Below are 25433 nucleotides of genomic sequence, written 5' to 3'. Positions count from 1 at the left end.
ATCAAGAGTGGGAGCCAGCGAGATGCATTTATGGCCACCCTTCCCACCCAGAGCATCTTTATATACAAAAATAGAAGAGAAGCAACTCGGTAAATCACAAATGAACAGTGACAACAGCCTTGTTGGCTATTGGTAGTGGAATTCCTATAGCTAGCAGGTCCTGATCATCAATGCTGAAAGCTTCCTTTTGGAGTGGATGTGACCCCCCGCCCCATTGTCAAGTTCAGACCACGGAAGCTCAGAGGGGTGAAGCCCTATATCACAAGGAAGCCAAGAAGCTGGCCCCGATCAGTCTGAGTGGGACGCCCAGCCCCAGGCAGTATGCCGCACTGCCTGGATGACATGGCTGCGGGGATGCGAAGGCTCTGCTGTGCACGTTATGCCTGACGCTACACTCATTTCACAGAGGAGGACGCAGAGGCTCAAAGAAGCCCAGGACGTATCCAGAGTCACACAGAGAAAGTCACAGCCAGACTCAACATCACCTGATCTAAACCCTGTTCTCTTTTCCCGTAACTGTGCTTGTCTCATGAAGTAAGAAGGAACGGGTCTTCCAAGAGCTGAGAATAGTGTGTAAATGCACAAGCCATCCTCGCGCCTTGGCGCCCAACTCTCCTCACCCCTAGGAGAGTGGGTGGAGGGGACGGGGTGGCTGAGGGCCACCTCCTCCCCTGGGCACCAGCGTTTGAGCCAGATGCAAGGCAGGATGGCAGGGCAGGGGCTGAGCTGTTCACCCCTTCAGAGGTACAGCTCTTGCTATTAACTTCCCAGCTCAGAAACAAAACAAATCTCCTTTGTTCCCTGGATGGTGCCAGAAATCTCGTCATTTGGACAAGATGGAGAACCTGTCTATAGGAAATCACCTTTCTGGAATTGTAGATAAAGCCGTCCTGAGTGTCCACGCCACAGCTAGTGGTCAAGACACCATATTCAGTCAGGTGGATGAAGTGCAGTCCCGTCTTCAGGAAGTAGCATTTACCCCGGACTCCAGCACCAATGGCACGGCCCCCATGTGACTTCTGAGGACAGAAACTAAACCTGAGTCATCTCAGTGTCTCCAGACCTTCGGAAAGAACTGATAAGGAACTCATGATCAATAAAGAATTATTTCAGCAAGTGGATGAGTTTCACAAAGACTCTGTCCCCGACTTTTATGAATCTGAAGATCTAGAATCCACCATCTATCTAGTCTCAGCTGCCCAGAAGAAAAGACTTTCAGGATTTTGAGTTCAGTGTTTGTGGACCCCTCTGAAGGCTCAGTAGTTAACCAAGTGAACAGGCCGGCTCTTTGCTGGTGGGGAGCACGTGTGATCGCTCTATCTTTAGACAGCAGAGAAACATAAACAGGGGTGAGTATCTCCTTCATAAATCACCCAGGAAAAGCATGTACCCAAAACAACCTTTAAAAGACAGGGAGGGGGCTCTGCCTCACTGTCAGAGGCTCAGATTGCTGAACACCAAAGCAGAAGAGCAGAGTGTGAAACCCACAGGTCTTCCAACCCTCTCGCCCCTGCCAATGTATTATAAAAAGCATCCTTGCTGATATAGCATGCCTTTAAAATGATCAAAATGACAGATGGCTACTGCAGCAACACACCCTTTTTATAGGACTGATATTAAGCAAAAGAGATTGACGGTGTCCTTTTAATCTTTTAATTAAAAAAAGTGCATTTATATAAAACAGAATGGGGTGAGTCGCTAGCATCTCCAAGTGCTTTGGAATGATGAAAGGTCTGTGTTGTGCCAAACTTGGTAACTGGAAGTATCTGTCTTTTCTATTCTTTATATATTTATTTACATGTGGCTGATATGAAGAGAAAGGAAGCGCTTGCATGGATCTAAGAGGCACAGTCTTGCTTCAATTAATGCATTGCTGGATATCCTGGCCAGATTGCCTTGACTTCTCCAGACTATGGCATTCTATTCTGCAAAAGACTGAGAGCACCCCAGTGTACTCTAATCCATGTGGGTTTGGGAAGACGCTGGGTGAAATGGCCATCTCTGCCTTTGGTAAATCTGCTCACGGATGGGGACGCCAGATGAACTGGGAGGCAGCACAATTGCCTAGTGAATAGCTCAGTGGCAACAGGTGGTCAGGATAATTAAGATCAGAAACAAACCCACCACTTTCTTCCCTGGGGACAGCGTGTGCAGAGTTTGGGGGAGAAAGCTGTCGGTAACAGCTTTAACTGTTATTGTTGTTGATGATGAGAACCTGCTTTATGCCTGCCTGGCACCTTACTTTGGCACCAGGACCCTGATGTGTCCTCCTCTCACAGTCTACAGAGCTCAGTGAAAGCTGACTCTGACCTCCACTCTAAGGTGGGCAGCCAGCACACAGATCGGTTCAGAGATGGCCACAGACTGCTAGATGTGCCAGGGAGGCTGCAGGCTGAGACTTTTGCTGGAACAGTTGGGGAGAGACTCTCTAAGATGAGGGGGGTGCTGAGAACCACCTTTGCCTCATTTGGACACACCGTGCCTGTGCGTGAAGATGAGTAGAGACTTCTGCAGCATGGGAAAGAGACAGCCCTGAGTTGTCAGCACCTGCGGTCCAGCTGGGCCTGACGCTGGGCCTGACGCTGGGCCTGACGCTGTCTCCGTCCTCTAACAAGTATGGTTTAGATTTTCGTCACTTACAGACAGAACAGTCCTTAACGGTAACCTATCTTCCACCTTTCTCTCCCTTGCTTTCCCCCTCTCTTTTTCTCCATAACAAGACAGAATGAACTTATACGAGGCCAGACAATTAAGTCTGAGAACTCATCCAAAAAAAAGTGCTTGGAAGGGTGGACGAGGCCCTGGTGTCAAGGCACGGCTTCCCAAGGGGAAGACTTCGAAGGTGACTATTTGTAGTGCTATTCAGCAATGAGGTGTGTAGCACTTTCTCTAGGACGAGTTCATGGACTTACCTTTCTGACCACACATGTATTTGTACACACATACATTACATACATGTGTCAGAGCTTTCCATATATTCTAATGCAAGCTTCTTGTTAGAAGGAATGTAGTTTCTCTTCTGCCCCGTCGTTCACTCCCAGTCCACAGCCTGGCACACAGTAGGCACTCAATAAATAACTGCTGCATAAAGAGAGGAGGAATCATATTGGCGGCTCACAGGACTTTGCAAGCTCAGCATTCTTGCCTTCATTTTGCACTGAGAAAACTGAGGCTTGGGAAGGTTAATTGACAAGCCCAAGGCCACAGGCTTAGTAAATGCCAGAGCCAATATATCAACCTGGGCCTGTTTGACTCCAGATTCTCTTTGCCACCCCCGCCCCCACGCTCTTTAATTTAGTCCGCTGTTGACATGGCCTCTTTGGCAGTACAGAAAAGTCTGTTAGTGACTAAGATGGAGCAGCCTCGAAGTAAATGATGCCACCAGCATTTATATCAGGCATGCATGCTGAAGTCTTTCCCAATCAAAAGACACTCCAACCATGCGGATAGCATCCCAGGCGGCAGGATCAAGGTCTGAAAATGGCTCAACCCGCCGCAACACAAAACAAGCTGTTGTTTATCCTCCAGGTTCAACTACAAATTTATCTGGAGTTCTCTATACATTTCTCCATCCATCCATCGTTCAAATCAACACTGCGGTAACTCCTGGGTTCCTACACACGTGTATGCACACTGCTCGGAGGACACACGTCCTGAGTGTGTGAGGTCGGCTTGTACTGCTGCCATTCACCTCAGAGAGGCATTCATCAGCATTTTTCCGCCACTGACGAGCTGAGGAAAGTTTGAGTGGGTGGGGAGACAACCAACATTCAGTCCTCAGTTTACTATCTCAGAGAGGAAGGCAGACAAAGGGTCAATTGTACATGAACCCAAGAAACTGGACATCCCCTTGCTGGGATCTCATTAATATGCTCAGAAGGGCAGTAACAAAGCCCATTTCCTCACAGGGCGTGGGGGAGTCCCTGCTCAGGAGTCTCCTTCCTGAGATTCCTCCCAGCTCCTTGCGACCTGTCTTTTCACTTTGGAGACCTGTGTTTGAACACTGTCGAATCCCACCATGCCAACGAGTTGAGGCCCAGTCTCAAGTTCTCAAGCCAACACGCTGTGTTCACCTGAGCTCTCTGCTCTGCTAAGGTCTTTCTCCTTTGCTCTCCAGTGAATGCCCACCGAGGCCCCTCAGCGGGACTCTAGTTCCTCCCCTTTCCTTTGAAGCAGCCTCTTCCTGACTCAGAGAGGCATCTGGCTACTGTCTTTCTGTGTTTTCAAATGCACCCCAGCACCTAGACCTCAAGTTCAATAGCAGATCAGTGGCAAGAGGGAAGACTCTGCTTCAAAAGATTTGGTCCAAATTCAACTCATTCTTTGTGACCTTCGTTAACTTTCTCTAAGTATCGGTTTCAGGCTCTCCATAGGCAAAAAGTGGAGTCACAATGCACAAATGTGACTCCTTACTTGAGACCTTTGGGGTTACCTGCATGTTTGAAGTCAGACATTCTGGATTTTCTTTTTCAGAACATTATCTCAGTAGGAACACTGACTATGTTAAACCCTTAGCAGGGCCAATGACAACACCCTGAAATCAAACACACAAATATTCCCAGAGCAAAATACATGAATAGTCTCACTAACTGGGATTAAAAAAAAAAAATAGTCCAATAATAGCTGCAAATCCTTTCAGGTCAAGTTTTGTCCCCAAGTGAGATTTAGTGCCACACTTCCAAAAGGAACTGATTTTCAGAGCTTTATGGAACTGAGCATTACAGACAAGGGAGAATGGACCTACGGTACAATTCAAAGTCATTAGGGAAAATGAAAGGAAGCCACATTGAGTTACTATACCTAAGGACTTAGCACAGTACCGAGCATAGCAGGTGCTGTACTCAGTAGCTGCTACCTAACATTCCCTCCTGCTGGCTGCACAGTAGTTTTGGATTCATCTACCATTTCTTCCCTAAGCTATGAACCCACCAGAGAGTAGCTATGACTGTCGCTTTGGTCATAAAATAAGTAGGCAAGTAAAGGAATGAATGTATGGTGAGACAGATTTAGCTCTGTTTACACCCTCTACATTGCAGGAAAACCTCACCCATCATCTGTAAGATCTGGAGGAGACAGGAGTGATGTGTTCAGTAGGAAGAATGACTTAGCCACGTGGGGTTGAAGGACACGTCTTTGAGACACATACCTCGATTGAGGAGTGAGGGTCCAAATTCATAACACAGAGCCAAGGGCTTGTTAGACCCAAACAGATAGTCAGTTACAAAGCCATTGTTCTGAGTGTCATCCAGCACTGTGTTACCACGCTCCAAGGCCTGGCTAAGTCCCTGGGGCAGCTTCTGGACTCAAAACTGACTTTGGCAGTTGACATGAGCTCCTGTGTTGCCCGGTCAGACAACTCACTGATCATTCGACCTATCAATGGGATTTTAGAAATAAGTAAAGAGGTTCAGTAGGAATGTGCATCCGTTCTTCTTTGCCACAGACACCAAAATTCTGACCTATCCAAGGGGAAAGGAGTCACTGTTCATGGGATGTACTTGGTAATAATGCTCTTTTCCTTGTCTCTACAGCTCCTTAGGACCCACAAAACGAGCAGTCCCGAAGGGTTTAGCTCAACCCTCCAGACTCATTCCGTAATTCCCTACATGGTTAGAAGGAAAAATGATCTATTTGGCTAAATGTTCAACAAGCTCAGACATAAAATAACGGGTCTGGGCACTCAGCTTGGTAAAGATTCGGACTTTTCTGAAGGGTGAAGGGAAGGGCTCCTGAAGGAGGCACTTTCCAGAAGTATTAGGAAACATCTCCAGCCACTGTCTGATCTGCAGGATCAGATACAAGCTCTCTCTAAACCTGGTGAAGCAAATTATTTATTTTTTTCTTTAAGTGAAAAGACTGAAATGGGGCAATTGCTGGTTTGCATTAAAAAAAAAAGTGGTACTTGAAAATATTAATAAAAGGAAGCTCTTCTGCCACAAAATTGTAGGTTGGCTCTTGAGGGCAGAAAGATGTTGAAATGTCATCCCTAAGTGTAATACCATGATCCCTCCAAGTAGACACTATGGTTGTGTTTCAACACCTCCAGTCACAGGGAAATTCCTCCCCACGGTGGAGTACACACACTTTAGTTTGGATCATTTCAGTGTCTTCCTGATGACATGGTAAGATGGTGATGATACCTTAATTCCCTATAGGAAACTCCTTGCTTCTTGAGTGGTGAAGAAACCCCCAAGATCAAGGGACTGGTCGAGGGAAGCTCAGTTTTCTGGGACACGGGGCAGCTGGCAGCAGCTGCAAAGTGAGTGTATGTTATGGTTTTTTCTCCTTTCACTTTGCTATTTCTCCTTCTGCAAAGACAGGGTGTCCCAAAGGTCACCATACACAGGAAAAATGAACAAATTCATATTGTATTATAAATATTTTTACATTTCTATCTCGGTATGTAGAAAAATATTTTATAGGTATTTTGCAGAATTGTGTAATGGATATTTTGTACACAGAGATACACATAGCTACAATTTCCTGTTTTCCATATGTACGCTGTGGATGGCGACCTTTGGGACACCTCTACTATTGTATCACTATACCAGAGTGATTTTAGTTTCTTGATGCCAAAGGGTAAATACCACGGGCTGTCTTTGCAAACCAGAAGTAAAGCCTTTCACTGTGTCCCCTGGAGCTGGGAGGGGGGGCAGGACAGTATACCTCGGCAGCTCCAGGAGCTCCTGACTGAACTTGTTTTCCTGAATTATAGGTACCTGGTTAGCAGAGAGAAGTGTTGCTTGGAAAAGCAGAGTATGATCTGGCTGAGGCTCACCAGTAAAATCACTAGTTCCTTCCAAAAGTAACCAGATACGTTTCTCGAACACTCCGCAGGAAAAGGAAGAAATAGGGCCTCCCCAATTTCTCAGCTGGCCCTGCGTCTTCCCATCTATCACTGGGGTAATATGTCCAGAGTGGCATTTCGTAATGACAGCAACATTCCAGCAAATCGATAGTTATTTAATTCCCAACAAGCTCTCAAGTCCATTAAACCTGATTACATTCACCCATTTCAGTGGGTGCCGTTATTTTTCCTACACCGGCACTTAATCTATAACAGGAACTTATGAGAACTTTCAAAAGCAATTTCAGCATCAATCAGCACGAAGTGAAGGGCACGATTTGCTTGTAATTATTTATCGGACGGGGTGGCAGAGGGTCTGACAAAACTCCAACAGTCGACCTTCACCCCCCGTTTCCAATAGACACAAAAGGCCTGTTACTTTCCAACTTGCCGTCGGGTCCTGCTTTAGAAGGGGCAACTTTACCACATGGTGTGTGCCAGGGAAGATGGAACGAGGTCCACGTTGTTGAGGACCATTCTCCAGGTGGCCCAGTTATTCATAACACATAACACTGAGAAACGCTACCTGATGGAGCAACCACCATAAATCTGGGATGGATGTTGTGTTGTTATGTAGACAGGCCCTGAATGGTACTGAGCACTTAGGTTACAGTGAACACAAGGTAACAGTAACATTCAGAAAAGGAGGGACGAAAAGTATTTGACCAGAATCCTCCCCAGAAATTTTAATTAATGAACTAGGATATTGTGGAACTTTTAACTATGAAGAGCTGGGGGGTGGGGCACAAGAGTAAAGGTGAAGGGACATGATAAATGCATAATTTTCCTTTCCTGCAGAAATGAGGTACAGAATTTACTACAAAGGGATGGTCATTCTCAAGAAACAAGTGACATCGCCAGAAGCCACCTTGGTTTCCTATGGTGCAGGCTCCGTCACTGGGAGATGTTAGCTTTCCACAAAGAACCTCAGATCTGTAGAGCGGGTCAAAATATGCATGTCCATTTGAAGAAAGGGAAAAAAACACCTGTATTAAAGTTGTAATACTCAATATATACCGATAACAACAAATGAATACAAGTCATATTTGAGCACCTCTTGTAATTGCAGAAGTCAATTCTGACTCGAGTATTATGATGCTGACATGATTGTTTTTTTCTTTCTTAAAGTGTATATATTTTTTTTGGCACCCTCTGTATCTGCAGGAGCCAACATATTCTGACAAAGACAAAGTCAGGATAAGGGGAAAAAAAAAAAAAAAAGAAAAAGGCCCCGTTCTTCTTACTGGTAGACAATCTACTATACACAAAACGAATACCCTTAAAAAGCAAAACCAATGTACATCTCCGTCTCCTACTTCCTTGCCATCATTAAGATGTGAACAGCTGGCAAGGGATTCCTGGAATAATCTCTGAACTTCATAAATTAACCATCAACAGGGCGTTCCTTCCTGCCTCAGTGCCACCACTCAAATTCAGGTGGGGAGCGCCTCCTCTGAAAATAGACCATCCGTGCGGAGGTGCCACATGGATTAATGCACAATTCACGCTCCTTCCACTTCCTGGGTTAAAGCTTTTAACCGAGTCACCTCATGATAAGTTACTTGGCCTCGTGATCGGCGCTGGGAGACTGAGTCCCTCAGAAAGCCGGGAAGGAGAGCAAACCCTCTGCCCCGTGGTCAACCTCCTGAAGCACAGGCATGAATGTTAAACAGCGGCCAGATCAATACAAGCAAATATAGCTCAACTACACCATTTATTCAGCCATGAGAGATGTCGATAGCCAGATTAGGGTGATCCATCTTTTTGATTTCCCACTGTCTCCTCACTGACTACGCGAGGGCTTTTTCCTGTATTAAAAGTGTTTGCTTTCTCAACCATAAAAATTCCAATTATTACTCTGAGCACTCTGAAGTTAAGTCGCTTGCTGGCAGAGGCCTTGAATTACCTGAATCAGTCCAGGGAAGTAGGGGGCGGCCGGGACAATCATAGGCACTCCATAGGGATGCAGGAGGACTCCTTGCGACGCCAACATGCTTTAAGTGGAGGTATTGTTCCCTCTGAAGCTCAACACATCAATGGAGAGTTAGGGGGGGAAAAAATCTATAGACCCAACTTCTTCCGAACTACAAAGCTGGGAGCCAAATCGCTTCTGTCAGGAGCCAAGCGCCCATCAACGCGGAGAAGAAAGAAAGAAAATCCGCGTCAGCAACTCTTAATGCGAAAGTTTTCTTCCCAGACGACGGAGAGACAGAGCAGCTGCAAAGTTGAAGCTACCAAAATGGAAGGTGCTATTTTGGGAACAGCTTGCCTAACATGACTAACCAAATACTCTTCATTAACTTAGTCCTCAGCGGGAGAGACAGACAAACAGACAGACATCGCGCGGCACACGGAACCGGCTATCTGATACCGGCTCATCCCAACGAGTTGGGCCCAGAAGGCAAAGGACAGGGTCTACGTGTGATTTTTAGATGGAAAAACTGAGAGATGTAAACTAATACGATTATCAGCTCCACGGCAAAGCCTAGCTGAGCAGACGAAGGTGGGCACCCTTTGGCACCGATGATCTAAAAAGAGCCAAGAAGATGTTCAGCCCGTTTCTCTCTCTGCCTCTTGCGCTGATTCCAATTTTAAAGGGGGCAACTTGTAAATAATACAATGATGCTCCCAGCTAATATTTGCAGAGCGTGTGCTCTGCGCAGAGACTGGGTTAAATTATTTACATGTGTTACATAATTTCACTCTCGCAACTATTCTCAGTCCCACTTAGCCAGTGGAAAACGGGGTTCATGCTCATTAAGGGGTTTCCTCGTGGTCATGCAGCTTTTAGGAGGCCGTGCCGAGCTATCAGGCACACTCCAGGGCCGGATTCCCAGCCATGACACTGTATTCATTACTGTATTTTATTCTGTAATAGAACTTTGTATGCCTCCCCCTTTATATTTTAAAGACCTTCTTTATTTTGAGCATTCAGAGGTGATAAGAGACTTCTCCCTGTCCCTAGAGCTTAAAGGCATATCTGATGTGCACCACATGTGTGAATGAGAGATACATTTAAATAGGTACTTGAAATCTTTCTAGTGTTTAAAAATACCCAAAAGACCATTTGAGATATGTTATATGTTAGCAGATAAACTCCTATGGAATTACACGAATTGGAATGATACTGATGGCCCATTTACTTGCTGTGTGACCTTGAGCAAGTTACTTAGCCTCTCTGAACCCCACTCTCTCATTTGGACAACTGAGCTGATAATGCTCCCTACCTAGTAAGGCTGTACGGCAGTTGAGGATCCGGCACCACATCACAATGTGTACAATACAGGAGGCTGTTAGCCATTCTCATCACGTCTTTCTTGTTCCTTACCTGATGGTTGGTATAGAGCTGTCTCTGATTTCAGATTGAAGGCTCAGATAACATTCAAATTGCCATTTTTCTATTCTTCATACCAGGAAAGCATGTCAGTGGTTTAGAGTTCCACAATTTTGAAAGCAGGAAAATGAAATTCTGATGAACTGGACCCACGTACCCACTTACATAGTGCCCATGGCCCAGAGATAACTGGAAATCACCTTAGCAAACCAACCCCCCAACCACCACCACCACCTCACTCCACCTCTCCCTCTGCACAGGACAGGGGATAGAGGTTTTGTCGGAAGCGGGAGAGCTTCAAACACTTGCCAAACATAGTCGATGATTGGCTTTTTCTAAATCCAAATGTCAATTCTTCCACTTTTAGATAGCCAAGGTGTTTTTACACTACACTAATTTTAGTTGCTTGATTTAGCTGCAATAATTACATTTCTAGATAACGACAGTGGACAGGATTTGGCAGAGAATTCAATTATTTAAGGCTGCATTTTGGCCATCTTGACAAGGTTTCTCTGTAATTGATTCTCATGCATCAAAGTGGCCATGTTGTACAATTCAGAAAGCGCCGTAACAGCTGCAGGCTGACCCCTCTTGCTCAACACTCTGATACCGTTTCTAACTTTAGCTTTTGACTATGACTTTCAACACCACATTTCTGAGACGCTCCCGAGGAGGACAGAGCGTTGCACCGTGAGGTGGGCGTTTCTCTCACCCGCTTTCCTTTAGCAATCGTGGGAGGAGCGAGCTTGTAGGTATGTGGGTAAGGCCTGTGCCAGCCCGAAGTAGGTCTCTTCAGTGTTATAAAGTGGAAAGGCCACTGGGCCAGGGAGTGGGAAACTTATTCAGTCCCTTAGGCCAGAAACTTTACACACAGAGACTCTTTGATTCCTATATACTGAACAGGTAACCACACTCACTTGCTCTTCACCCAGAGGGCCCAGAAAGCGCACCTGTGCGGGGAGGGGCTGGAAACTGTGGCTACAGGGACAAGGGGGGTCGCTATACAGAAGGCCAGTGCTCCACATCCCTGTGGGTTCCACATTAGGAAACTCAACCACCAGTTGATCTCAGACATCTGGGAGGAAAATTACGTCTGTAGTGAACATGACTGACTGTTTTTTCTTGTCCTTATTCCTTAAATGATATAGTATAAAAATGACTGACATAGCATGTACACTGAATTCCGTTTTATAAGTCATGTAGAGAGGATTTTAAACATATACAAGAGGAGGCTAATGGATCTGCCATTTCACATCAGGAACTGGGCATCTGTGGATTTCAGTACCTGAAGGAGATCTGGCAACCAGTCTTCCATAGACTCCCAGGATGACCGTGTAGATAATGGCATTTAGGGTAATGATGGAGGTTATATATATATATATTTCTATATACATATCTGTACATACACATATATATGAAATATAGCATATTTTATATGTATACAAAATTATATTACATGTATTTCATATATATACACACATATATGTCCGTGATGGTGGCCTCATAAGATTATGATGCCATATTTTTACTGTACCTTTTCTCTGCACAGATGTTTCCATGCACAAATATGTGCATGTAATTTATGCTGCAATTGCCTTCAGGAATCAGCACAGAGACAGGCTGTGCAGATTTGTAGTCTAGGAGCAAAAGTCCACACCACATAGACTCAGTATATACGAGGTGGTGGCATCTCGGTTTGGGTACGCTCTGCAATGGTTCCACAACAATGAAATCATCAAACACATCTCTCAGAATCTGTCTCTGTCGTTAAGTAATGCATGACGGTGTATTCACGTATACACTGTTTTTTATTCAAGAATCTACTGATTGGGGTCAGGTAGAAATGAGAAATATGAATGTATTATGTCCCAAGATAGGAAGACACAGTTATAACTGAGGGTTTTTTCTTTTTAAGAACTCCGTGATAGGTTCAGCACCTGTAGCTCGTGGTGAAGGCACCAGCTATATACACTGGGGCTGGCAGGTTCAAAACCAGCCCTGGCCTGCTGAATAACAATGACAACTGCAACAAAAAAATAGCCAGGCATTGTGGCAGGCACCTGTAGTCCCAGCTACTTGGGAGGTTGAGGCAAGAGAATCACTTAAGCCCAAGAGTTTGAGGTTGCTGTGAGCTGTGATGCCTCAGCACTCTACCCAGGGCACCACAGTGAGACTGTCTCCAAAAAAAGAACTCTGTGATACAAAATCTCTTGTTGTTCCAGAGTAGTATCTCCTGTCCCTTCTGTGAAAATAAGGGCTGTCCCTAACCACTGCAGTCTCACCCATCGGGATTCACATTTTCTCTGAAGCTGATTTCATATTGATATATTATCCTCCTGTATGAATGTAGTACTTGCAGGATTGAAATTGTGGGGAATGCCTCCTTGCCCCAAGGCCACCACCAATAACAAAGCAGATGGGTAAATAAGGATCCCTACATGAGGCCTCTTTTCCCAACATGGGAAACAGTGTGACCGGGATGCGACTGTTCCCTCTTGGATCCTCCACGAGAAGGTGGCACCACATTCTGTGTCTCTTCATCCCCCAGTGGCCACCGCCCATGGTTCATGGTGACTGGTGGGGGTACCCCATATTTGGTGTGTGGGGTGACACTCATGTGGCAGGAGCTTAAAATAATAAAAATGTGGGACAAAACAACAAGGTGAACGTACAGGGGAGGCTGATCTAATAGGAAATAGAGGCAGACCTCCAAAACACTGTCGCCTGCTCTGGCCATCATGAGCAGAGGACAGTAAACACTTTTCTGTAAATTGTCAGATGAAAACCATATTTCAGGTGTTGCAGAACTTATGTCTGTGTTCCAGGAGTGCTTCATTAAGGGACACTGAAACCTGATTTTCCTATGACTTTTACAGATCATGAAATATTTTTCTTCTTTTTTTAATCTTTTAAAATCTTCTCTAAGTGTAAAAACCATTGTGAGCTGGAGGGGTCACATACAGAAACAGGCAATGGTCCAGACGTGGCTCACAGACACTGGTTTCTGACTCCTGATCTAGACCATGGATAGGTACACAAAGAGATACAATTTTTTTTTTTTTTTTTTTTTTTGAGATAGAGTTTCACTATGTCGTCCTTGGTAGAGTATTGTGGTGTTATAGCCCACAGCAACCTCCAACTCTTGGGCTTAAGCCATTCTCTTGCCTCAGCCTCCCAAGTAGCTGGGATCACAGGTGCCCACCACAGCGCCCGGCTATTTTTTGGTTGTAGTTGTCATTGTTGTTTGGCAGGCCCGGGCTGGTTTCGAACGCGCCAGGTCTGGTGTACGTGACCGGTGGCCTAGCTGCTGAGCTGCAGACACCAAGCCACAGTTTTGTTTTTTTTTTTTTTTTTCGAGACAGAGTCTTACTCTGTCACCCTGGGTAGAGTGCTGTGGTGTCATCATAGCTCACAATAACTTCAAATTCTCAGGCTCGGGCTATCCTCTTGCCTCGGCCTCATGATTAGCTGGGATTACAGGTGCCTGCCACAACGCCAGGCTGGTTTTTAGAGACAGGGTCTCACACTTGCTCAGGCTGGTCTCGAAATTGTGCACTCAAACAATCCACCCACCTCAGCCACCCGGAGTGCTGGGATTATAGGTGTGAGCCATCGCACCCAGACAAGAGCATATACTTTATCCAAAAAGTCAGACTTGAGACAATGGCAAATGCACCCGCCATTGTTGTTCCTTCCTGAGTTCTCACTTACTCCTTGTCTTTCATACCATGTCCTTCATGCCACGCCTGTTCCTCTTCCCTATATCAGGGATTTTCAGCAAGGGCTTTTTTTTTTTTCCTGAGCCTCTGATAGTTCAATGTCATTCTTTCCTGCCAAATATTTCTCCCATCTTTTTCCACCTGCCATGACAACATTCCCTCCTTAGTTGTAACTAACTCCTCTTTCCCGTCCCTACATTAACATGTCTTGGCTCCAGGTTTCAGGTAGTGGAGGTCTTAACAGGGTTAAGATATTAAGAGGGTGGTCCTGCCCACTGCCAGTTATCCTGAGCAGTTTTGATATCAAGGTGAGAGAGAAACTGTAGTTCTGGCTTCAGGGAGGGAGAGGGACGGCATCCAGAGAAAATGCTCATCATCCTTAATCATCAGAGAAATGCAAATCAAAACTGCTTTGAGATATCATCTAACTCCAGTAAGATTAGCCCACATCACAAAATCCCAAAACCAGAGATGCTGGCGTGGATGTAGAGAAAGGGGAACACTTCTACACTGCTGGTGGGAATGTGTTCCTTCTGGAAAGATGTTTGGAGAACACTTAGAGAACTAAAGATAGACCTGCCATTTGATCCTACAATTCCTCTACTAGATGTATATCCAGATGACCAAAAATCATACTATAACAAAGATATTTGTACTAGAATGTTTATTGCAGCCCAATTCATAATTGCTAAGTCATGGAAGAAGCCCAAGTGCCCATCAACCCACAAATGGATCAATAAATTGTGGTATATGGTACACCATGAAATATTATGCAGCCTTAAAGAAAGATGGAGACTTTACCTCCTTCATGTTTACATGGATGGAGCTTGAACATATTATTCTTAGGAAAGTGTCTCAAGAATGGAAGAGAAAGTATCCAATGTAATCAGCCCTACCATGAAACTAATTTATAGCTTTCATATGAAAGGGGGGGGGAGGTTGAGTGGAGGGAGGGTGATTGGTGGGACCACACCTACGGTGCATCTTACAAGGGTACATGTGAAACTTACTAAATGTAGACTATAAATGTCTTAACACAATAACTAAGAAAATGCCATGAAGGCTATGTTAACTAGTTTGATGAAAACATTTCAAATTGTATATAAAAACAGCACATTGTTAAAAAGAAAAAACAAAAAACCCCAGCTCCTGCCCCATGGAATCTATTGGCCAACAGAGCTGACTGCAGCTTTCGCAACCACACCCAGTCTGTAGAAGGAAATGAGGATAATGATTGTTACTGAGTCTGCACAGACTAATTAAAGAACTAATGTCATCACATGGCTTTACATTTACAAGGTCTTTTTTTTTTTTTTTTGAGACAGAGTCTCACTATGTCACCCTCTTTAGAGTGCCATAGCATCACAGCTCATAGCAACCTCCAGATCTTGGGCTTAAGTGATACCCTTGCCTTGGTCTCCCAAGTAGAAGGGACTACAGGCGCCTGCCTCAATGCCTGGCTATTTTTTGGTTGCAGTTGTCATTGTTGTTTGGCGGGCCCAGCCCGGGCTTGAACCCACCAGCTTCTGTGTCTGTGGCCGGCACCCTACTCACTGAGCTACAGGCGCCGAGCCTTTACAGGGTCTCTGGAAAGACTGGAAGGTCTCCTCGTGTTGGGCCATCCTCCCTCCCACTCACATCTGTGAGGGAGTTCCCTCCTAAACTTCAGCCTTCTGGGGGACCCTCTCCCCCATTCCCTGCCTGCTTCCTAATTGGCTGTCAGTTGCCGTTTGTTGAACATTAAAATAAGACAAGAGGCGTAAACCAGGGTGTTTCTCTGATCCTATTGTTGAATAAGTTTAATGTAGTTAAATTTCCTGTTTTTTTGTATGTTGACAAAGTTTATCTAAAAAGTACATATTTGTGCAGATTATTTACTTGCTCACACCATCCTGTTTCCAGGTCAAGTTGCATAACATAGGATTTTCTACAGTATCCAAGGCCTTCGTCACTATTTCTCATTTTACCTGTCTAGATTCACTTTCCAATACAGAGTCTCCTTCTTTATACAAAACACTCATTTGTTTGAACCACACTGGCGAGTTGCCTTCACCAAACCCTTCTGAGAATTCGAGTTTGCATTCAAACTCGCCTGCTCCGCAGAAATCCCCTTCCTCCCTCTGTCCCTCCCTTCCTTTTTTCCTCCCTCCCTTCCTCCTTTCCTTCCTTTCTCCCTCCTTCCTTCCTGCTCATCCTTGCTAGTCTAAGTCCAATGCCACGTTTTTTGCAAAGCCTTCCTCACTACCCCAGGCAGAACTAACTGCATCATCACCGTTGTGGTGGAGTCATTTCAGCATTTACTTAAGGACGGCTCACACTGCATGACTCTAAGTGAGTTGATGCCTTCATGGAAGGCACACTGGCTCAGATACAGAAGCAAGCCCTGTTCACTGAATGGTTAAAATGGTGACTAGGCAAGTGAAGTTTTCCAAAACGCCTTCCTGAAATGACTGATAAACTGTGAGCAACAGGAACAGGCTGCCAGGGGCCCCCAGGTACTTGAGACACCTGTCTGCATCTCCCAGGTCATCTCCAGTGCCCTGGGGGCATTAAGGCACAGAGAAAGCATGAATTGAAAATCAAAGAGTATGGGCTTGAAGCTTGGCTTGGCCATCTTTTTTTTTTTTTTAATTTCAGGTTAATTTTATGGTACAAAGACATAGGTTATGATGTTTGCACTCATGAGGTGGAGTCCCTCTTATAGCGTGTCCCACCCTGAAGTGAGCCACACACCCTAACACTGTGCCCATTAGGTGGGTCACAACCACCTCCCTCCCTCTCGTCACTCCCCTCCCTTGTTCACCTGCCCCCCAATACTAATATGGAGCCAGTAGACAATCTAATACTCACATAAAAGAAAACTCCGTCATCCTTTTTTAAGCATCTGATCCAGGATGGTATTTTCAGCCCGGAGCCCTGGCCTCGACAGGGGTAAAATGGGACAACACCTGCACCTCTCACAGGTGTGCTCGGCAGTGAAAAGACCTGCTGCCTGTGGGCGTTCCTGGCACTGGAAGGTGTTCAATAAGGACTCGTTTATTTTTATTTCATTCTTTACAATGTGCCTGTGCACAACTGCTTTTTCTCTCTCTCTGCTTCTTACGCCAGCTTTGTCTCATCTAGACCCCATCTGTGTCTCTGTTGGAGTGTTCCTGCTTCTACCTGCCTTGGGACTGCGCCCCATGACCAAAACCAGCAGTCACGGGCCAGGTCCCCCGGAAGCCTCCTGACCTTCCCCCAGCACTCACGATCTATTTGGCTGAGATTCTGAAATACCAGCAGGGATACACCCAAGTTCACAAAGACGTAGCTGGTGTGTCCCTGCAGGTATGTTTCTATTGGACATCCTCAGGCACCCTGTTCTCTTGTCATTGTCACAAGACTGAGCACGGAGTAGATCTTCAAGAAGAACCGGCGAATTATCTTTCATGTGTCAGACGAGGTGGAGGCTCAGGGAGGTGAAATGACTTGCCTGCGGTTACAGCATGCACCTTGTCAGTTACCAAGAGGCAGGTTTCCCTACACTCCCCTGAGACCTGATAGATGGTGAGGGAAGACCAGACCAGGGGAGTGGCTGGAACCCAAAGTGAGGACTGCTGCTCACCACCAGACACTACGCAGGCACACGCCACCCAGCGCAGGTGTATTCTCAGAGGTGCTCTCCCCAGCACCCAGCTCCCTCAGATGCTCCATGGGATGTTCAATCCTGAATGCCCAGGGCTGCAGGTGAATTCCCAGAAAAGGGGAGGCTCGCCCCAAGAGGGCTCTCACAGCACCCAAGTCACAGAGCATCAAACTCATTACTGAGAAGGGAAGATCTTCTGTGGGAAATGCTTCCATATAGTCACACAAGGTCTGACGCCTAAATTTGTGAACTCGTTCTAGACAAAGTACTATTGACCTCATTGCTTAATATCACTATGGCACCTTCAAAAGACTCCCCTTAGGAAGCTATGTGCCAATGCCAGTGCCTAGCCCACCGTTCAAAGCAATTTTAAAATTCTGTTTTTGGAATGGCCATCAAAGCTATCATCGTATTATCCTTGATGTCTTGAATTTCATCGAAATATCTTCCTTTCAATATTTCCTTTATGTTCAGGCAAAGAAAAAAGTCACTGGGGGCCATATTAATTGAGTAGGGATGGTGTTCCAATACAGTTATCTGTTTATTGGCTAAAACCTTCCTCATAGACAGTGCTGTGTGAGCTGGCGCACTGTCGTGATGCAAGAGCCATGTGTTGTTGGCCAAGATTTTCAGGTAAGTTTTTTTTTTCTCTATTGATGTTTACTTGGTCTGCTATGCTGAGTGTGAGAAGTTGTTTGTACGGTGCTTCCAATGTTAAGTGTGCAGTGGCAAGTTTGTGAACTGAATCATTGGACCTCATATAGTGTGGGTAGGATACATGAGGGCCATTAGGCAGCTCTTCTCCAAGTTACAACCCCACTCCCATTAGAATGCTCATTGGAGGACCAATCAATTGGGGGTTAATCCCATAAAGAGAAGAGAAGGTGCATCCCTAATCCCTCTGATGGACTGGTTTCATTAACCCATGGAAATGAGTTGGTACCTGGAAAAGACTTAACAAGAATGGTAAGTAATTATTAAGCATAAGTTCTTCCTACTATTCTCTCACTACCGGTACTTCTCCTTACTGTGCTGGACTCCCTTATGTGAAGCTCCATAGCTTAACAGAGCAGAGCTCACCCTGAGTGACACCACCCACATTGAAAGCCCAGTTTCTGCCAGTTATTCGCTGTGGGTTGCCATGCACATTAACAACCTCTCTGTGTCTTTATTTTCTGTAAAATAGAATGCAATTAGTAATCGTAAGTCATAAAGTGGTCTAGATATCTAAATAGTACACTATCCTGCAGCACATAGCCAAGACATTGGTTCATAGCAGACACTTAGTAAGCTGGAACTGATAGTTGTCATAGTGATAACAGAATCAGCAGCAGCTGGTTGGAGCATCAAGCCAGGGACACCAAAACTCTTCTCCCCCTTCACCCACGAGCTTGTTAAATAAAATAGTGCTTCCAAATGCAACTTGTGAAGGGCCTTCTTACCTAAGGGCTTATCTCCTTCTTCCATGACCCAAACAAAAAATTAAGACACAGGAAGTAGCAAAGGATATGTTTTGAATATATTTTTTGAAACCAAAACCTTAGAATTTCAAGCTCAGCTGATGGTTTATGGGGATGATGAAGATGGTGCCTTTGAATGCAAAGGAACCCAAAGAATCTGGGACCCTCGGTCACATTGCCCCCACCTCCCCAAATGGTTGTCAAGATGCTCAGCAACTGAATTCCAGCAGGTCTGGGGAGTGAGGAGGCTCCTGATTGTCATTAGGCATTCGAGCCCCCAGTGGTGCAGGCAGCGCCACGCTCCTCTTGGTTCATTAAGCGCTTCTTGACCTGATTCTCCTCTGAAAGCCAGACTGACTGGCTGAATGAGCAAATCTAAGAATATCAACCCTGCACATCATCTCTGCTGAGATCAACAATGCTTCAGGAACCAACCTCTGACCTGTCTGGGGATGAATGGCAACTGGGTTTGAGAATTTGTTGACCTTGCTTGAGGCAAACAAATACTCCCTGAGGATGGGGATGGGGGGAGAGCAGCTGCGCCCCTAGACTTCTCTTTGTCGTCCTCCTGACGCCTTCCTCCTTCTGTGCTGCAGGCCCCCGTCAGAGCTGGGCACAGAAACCACTGCAAATAGCACAAGTCTCCGGGACTGATAACCACACGTCTTTGTCCAAGCCCCATGCAGCTGCTGAATCGGCTGAACCACCTGAGCTCCACCGCGTCATTTTCTCTTTGGAAATTATGAGCCTGCGCAGGCATCTCCCAAAGCTTCCTCTGCATGACAGAGGCCTCATTAGATGCTTCACTGTAAAAAGGAGCCCAGGTTGGGAAAAGTTGGGGAAATTCAGCTTTCCCTCCACATCTCCTCCTCTTCTCTCTCCTTCTCTGCCCCTTCCCACCTAGAGAATTCACGATGACTATTCCCATATAAAAACACCTGAGAAATCCGGGGGGGGGGGAACTACTGGATTTTGTTTGATCCAGATTTTGCGAAACTGATTTGGTAACCAACACCCCACCCATCTCTCCATCCGCCCGCTATCCTGCTGGAGAGTATTATGTGTTAAGCCCTGTGTGCGGGAGGCTCTTCACTCGGCTCCTTCTTCTTTCCTTCCGGTTACTTCTTCATCTTCATCACCACTGGCACATTCTTCCATTGGTGGAGATGGGCTAATCGTTCATTCACGGGCACTTCCGTTTATTCAGTGCTTCCTGAGAGAGCCCCTATAGTAATCCCATTGTGTTCTGTGTTACCTTGGTTTATTCTCTCTAAAGCCCTACCAAGTGGGGTCCGTAACATTTGATACAGAACAGAGACACGAGAGGGGAAGTTTGGGGGGGGGGCGAGGCAGCAGCAGCTGTTCCCTGGCCGAGCTGCACCTTGAACTGGGCAGGCTGCAGAACCCCCTTTGGGTGGCTACTCCGAGAAGCCCTTTGTTAGCAGGTGACTCTGAGAAGTGCTGGCCTGGTCTTTCTAACTCAAGCTTGAGTGCCCTCTTTAGCTTCTTTCTTCTCCGCCCATCACCTAATCTCAACCACTTAAGCAGCCGTTCGAGGCAAAGCAGGAGACAGTCAAAGACAGTCCACAGAGCAGGAGAAGGCTTCAAAGACGGACAAGAGCTGACCTGAACCACCTCGAGTCCTCAGGATGCTGCAGGCAGGTGGAGACGGGCTAATCACCAGGGAAACTCCTGGGAGAGGAGGAGAAGGTGGAGGGGGAGCCGTTAGAAGGCTGGAGACAGATTAGTCTTCCGACTGTCCTTCCTGGTGCTGAAGTCCCCTCTGCCCTCCAGGGCTGGATTCTCTGTGGCTTTGTCCTCCATTCGTGGCTCTTTGGGAGGTTAAGTAGTGGTTCTTCTTTCTTATTTTTGATGCATGCACCTCTCTGGGACATTTTCTCATTCCAAAAAACTGCACACGTGTCAGGAAATTTTCCAAATCCTTGCAGGGAGCTGACGGCTCCTGTGAAATTCATCCGTGGACTCTGAAGAGGCCTTTGAATGACTATCAGATTTTGAAGGAGGTAGCCAGTATGTGCTGTGCTTTTTATAAAGGACGGGCATCTGTAAAGTCAGGATCCCTTAAGATGGGCTCATATTAACAGCGCAGATGGTTGTTCTCATGTGAAATTACGGTGACATGTTTACCAGCACTGTGACTTTGAGGATATGTACTTAGAGGTCAGAGAGCTCTTGGTGGGGGTGGGAGAGGGTAGGGCAGGTTTCCAAGGTGGCAAGAAGGTCAAACAGCTTGGGGAGGTACTGAGGCATCCCAGACTTACAAACAAGTCAGTCGTTAAGAAGCCCAAAAACACATTTTTACCCTTCTTGTCTAACAGCAAGGAATCTTCTTAGAATAGAATATGGCTTCTCTCTGCTGAAGCTTTCATCTCTAGCTGCAGGCCAGGAAATAAACAATATTAAAGGAATGAGTGGGTATTAGTCATCCTAGGGTATCCACCAAACAGAGCGTCAAGAGGGGAAAAGAAACGGAGAATAAACCTACATTTCCAGAAACTACGTGGTCCAGACTTAAAGTCAAGACAGAGAAACCAGGGCCCCAGAGACAAGAGGTGCCAAATGGCACAGCTGAACTTCTCATCCAAGAGGATTAGCCAAGGGGCTGACTGCTGCAAGATGGTTTCCCCACGATGTCATGGCCAGGCAGCTGGTGGCAACGGAGAGCCTCTGACAGGTGGGATTTAACTTCCCAGATTAGCAGTGTCCTTCTGGGACATCAAAAGAGGAACTACCCTGAGTGACCTCATTTCCTTTCTGACTCTTACTTTACCATCTATTTTTAAACAAATCCTATGTACCCTTTATCATTTGCCAGACACTTTCTAACCCCCTTGTATATTAACTCATTTAATCTTTGCAACTACCCTACAAGGTAAGTCCTGTTACTATCACTCTGTCACTGACAGGGAGGGTGAAGCGGAGAGAGATTAAGGGACCGGCCTGTGAATGGTAAATTCTAGGTCCTGAGTCAGACTCATAATCACCTGCTTTGTTACCTCCCTAGAAAGAAACGTGTTTTTTAAAAAAATATATTTCTCTGGTCTGCATAAAAAACACACTTAGTTTTATTACAACAGCAATGTATCATACTGGCTAAAAATTCCGGTATTGGAGGCATACCAAGTTTGGGTTCAAATTCTGGCTTTGAAATTTCCTGGCTATGTTACCTTGGGCAGATTACTTAACATTTCTAAATCTCTATTAATTCTCTTATAAATTGGGAGAAATAACACTCTCCTCACAAAGTGGCTAAATTATATAATAGTATAATAAAGTGGTTATGACATAGTATTATAATAATGTTATAAAATCAATAATATAACAACGCACTTAAAATATTCCCTGGGCTTATGTCTATTTTTAAGTGTTTGAATTCTGGTCATGGTATTTATAACTTAGTATGACCCTGTCTGTTCATATCTCAACTAGAATGCTGAACGTGTAAAGTCAACCACTTACCGCTAGTTGACTCTCAGCTATCCCAGTTTCAGTAAATCTCCACATTTGCGTAAGTTCATTTGAATCGGGTTTCTGTTCCTTAAAACTAATAGATGCTGGACTAATATAAAATTAGTTGCAAGCACAGAAAATACACACACACATAAAAGTCCTAGAAGACATCTTGTTTATTTTTTTTTTACCTGCTATGTGCCAAATATAATTCTTAGCACTTGAAAGACATTCGATCCTACGATCTTTTAACAATTCTATGGTAATGGCCTTCATGATGTACCCATTCTTCAGCTGAGGACACAGAGGAGTTGACACCATTCAGGGCTACTTGAGTGGGAGGGCTGGTGGCCAAAGCCACAGCTGCCTGATTCCAAATCTATCTCCTTGCTTCTGCCAGTTTTACATGACCGAGGATGTTGATGCATTTGTTAAGTAAAAACCCTGGAAATCTACTAAGGAGCTGGCACCAACCCTCAGGTGCCCACATTCTAAATCTTGCCTCAATGCTGAAAGCTCTTCTGAGACTCAGGGAAAGCTTTGTGGGTGGTGACAAAGAATTCCAAAATACCCTTCCCGAGAAATCGCACTTCTGCAGAGCCATGCCAAACAGACTGTACAATCTCCAAACGAGATTCAAACTCAGACACACAAACACTGACCCCAAATCAACCTGCCACAGGCCACGTCTTCTTTTGTAATAATACTTGGCAGAGAGACAGTTGTTTTCCTCGTCTACAAATGTTTGTAAATGTCCTGGGCTGGTTAGGTTGTAATCTTTCTGCATGCCCGCCCATCACAGGTCTGAAATCAACATGTCAGCATCCCATAAAAAATTTACCGTGTCATGTGCACCACCCCCGATACTGAATAGAGCTCAGTGTGGAAACTCTCAGATTCTGGGGTGACCATTTGTTTAGGGTGACCACACAGATCTTACTTCCTTGGAGACTCTGTGGCTGGCCTCAAAGATGAACGCTCCTTTTAGAACCAAAATAGAACAAAGGGATAAAAAGGAACTGAAGGATTTAAAATTAGGATAAAAAAAGAAAGAAAAAAAAAAAAACTTGGCGCTGGAGTGGGCTGCCTTAACCACCTCAAACTTACCAACGATGCCCAACTTTTCGTGTGGTTTATCCCCATATGTTCCCACACTCCCACTGGGACTAACATTTGCAGGCACTATTTATCATTCTGGCTAGTGGTGTGCTCATCTGCCTACCTCGCAAAGCAGCCCTCGTTGTTATTTTTATAATTACTGGGAGTCTTTTTCATGTTGCACTCTGCCAGAACTCTGGCTCACCACACACCTGTTCTGTGGAGAACACAAGGAGAGAGGGGGGTGGGGAAGTCTCCTGGTGGCCTTTCCTGCCTGCTATGAAAAGCAAAATCCAGAATAAAGCAGCAGAGCAGAAGCCACTGGGGATCTTTTTTTTTAAAGCTGTACTGTGTGCCAGTACTTTGTTTAACAAACATTCTCTATGTCTGTTCGAGTTTGTTTATTATGAGACTGTTTTGATTTTTTAAAAATATGCATTTCATTTAATCATCCTCATACTGACTGACAGTGAATAGCATCACTCCCATTTTGTAGATGAAAAAGTTAAAACAGAGAAAAGTTAAGTAATTTGCTCAAAGGCATATGTACAGATAGGAAGGGGTAGGCTTGAACCAAACCTGAACCCAGGTGCTTACAGGTCAAACTATTCTCTCATGCTTCATTCTAATAAGCATCACTGTCATCACCAAATTTCACCACATTGCAGTACCATCACCAGCCTCCCCACCACTACCAACACTGTCATCACCATTACCACCAGCATTACCACTGCCATCACCACCATTATCATAATATCAGCACCATCACCATCACAATACCATCACTACCACCATCACAATATTATCACCACCACCATCACAATACCATCACCACCATCATCACAATACCACCACCATCACAATATCATCACCACCACCATCACAATACCATCACTACCACCATCACAATACCATCACCATCACAATATCACCACCATCACAATACCATCACCACCACCATCACAATACCATCACCACCACCATCACAATATCATCACCACCACCATCACAGTATCATCGCCATCACAATACCACCACCATCATAATACCATCACTACCACCATCAAAATACCATCACCATCACAATACCATCACCACCACCATCACAATATCATCACCACCACCATCACAATACCATCACCATCACCATCATAATACCATCACCACCACCATCACAATACCACCACCATCATAATACCACCACCATCATAATACCATCACTACCATCATCATAATACCATCACCATCATAATACCATCACTACCATCATCATAATACCACCACCATCACAATACCACCACCATCATAATACCACCACCATCATAATACCATCACTACCATCATCATAATACCACCACCATCATAATACCATCACCATCACAATACCATCACCATCATAATACCATCACTATCATAATACCATCACCACCACCATCACAATATCATCACCACCACCATCACAATACCATCACCACCACCATCATAATACCATCACCATCACAATACCATCACCACCACCATCATAATATCATCACCATCACAATACCATCACCACCACAATACCATCACCACCACAATATCATCACCACCACCATCACAATACCATCACCACCATCATCACAATACCATCACCACCACCATCACAATACCATCACAATACCACCACCATCACAATACCATCACCACCACCATCACAATACCATCACCACCACCATCACAATACCATCACAATACCACCACCATCACAATACCATCACCACCACCATCACAATATCATCACCACCATCATCACAATACCATCACCACCATCATCACAATACCATCACAATACCACCACCATCACAATACCATCACCACCACCATCACAATACCATCACAA

General features: G+C 45.2%; 1 protein-coding gene across 10 annotated transcripts in view; it reads right to left on the bottom strand.

Moving 5' to 3' along the window:
* Positions 1-25433, bottom strand: part of RBFOX1 (RNA binding fox-1 homolog 1) — a 1537420-nt gene that overhangs the window by 331793 nt on the left and 1180194 nt on the right. For 2 of the 10 annotated variants that reach the window (XM_003790852.2, XM_012805712.1), the window contains exon 1: positions 8754-9095. The exons of 4 other annotated variants lie outside the window; for them this stretch is intronic. In XM_003790852.2, the coding sequence (XP_003790900.1) occupies positions 8754-8840 (87 nt within the window). In that variant the 5' untranslated portion in view covers positions 8841-9095. Of the gene's footprint in view, positions 1-8753; positions 9096-25433 lie in introns of those variants that run through there. 4 more of the 10 variants (XM_012805711.1, XM_012805715.1, XM_012805710.1 and 1 more) reach the window with 3 other exon arrangements.

This window comes from Otolemur garnettii, unplaced genomic scaffold (genome assembly GCF_000181295.1).
Source record: "Otolemur garnettii isolate 467f Iridium unplaced genomic scaffold, OtoGar3 scaffold00044, whole genome shotgun sequence".
In the NCBI taxonomy this organism is placed as follows: Eukaryota; Metazoa; Chordata; class Mammalia; order Primates; family Galagidae; genus Otolemur; species Otolemur garnettii.
Note: the sequence above shows the minus strand (reverse complement) of the source record. Positions and strands in the feature narration are given on the sequence as shown.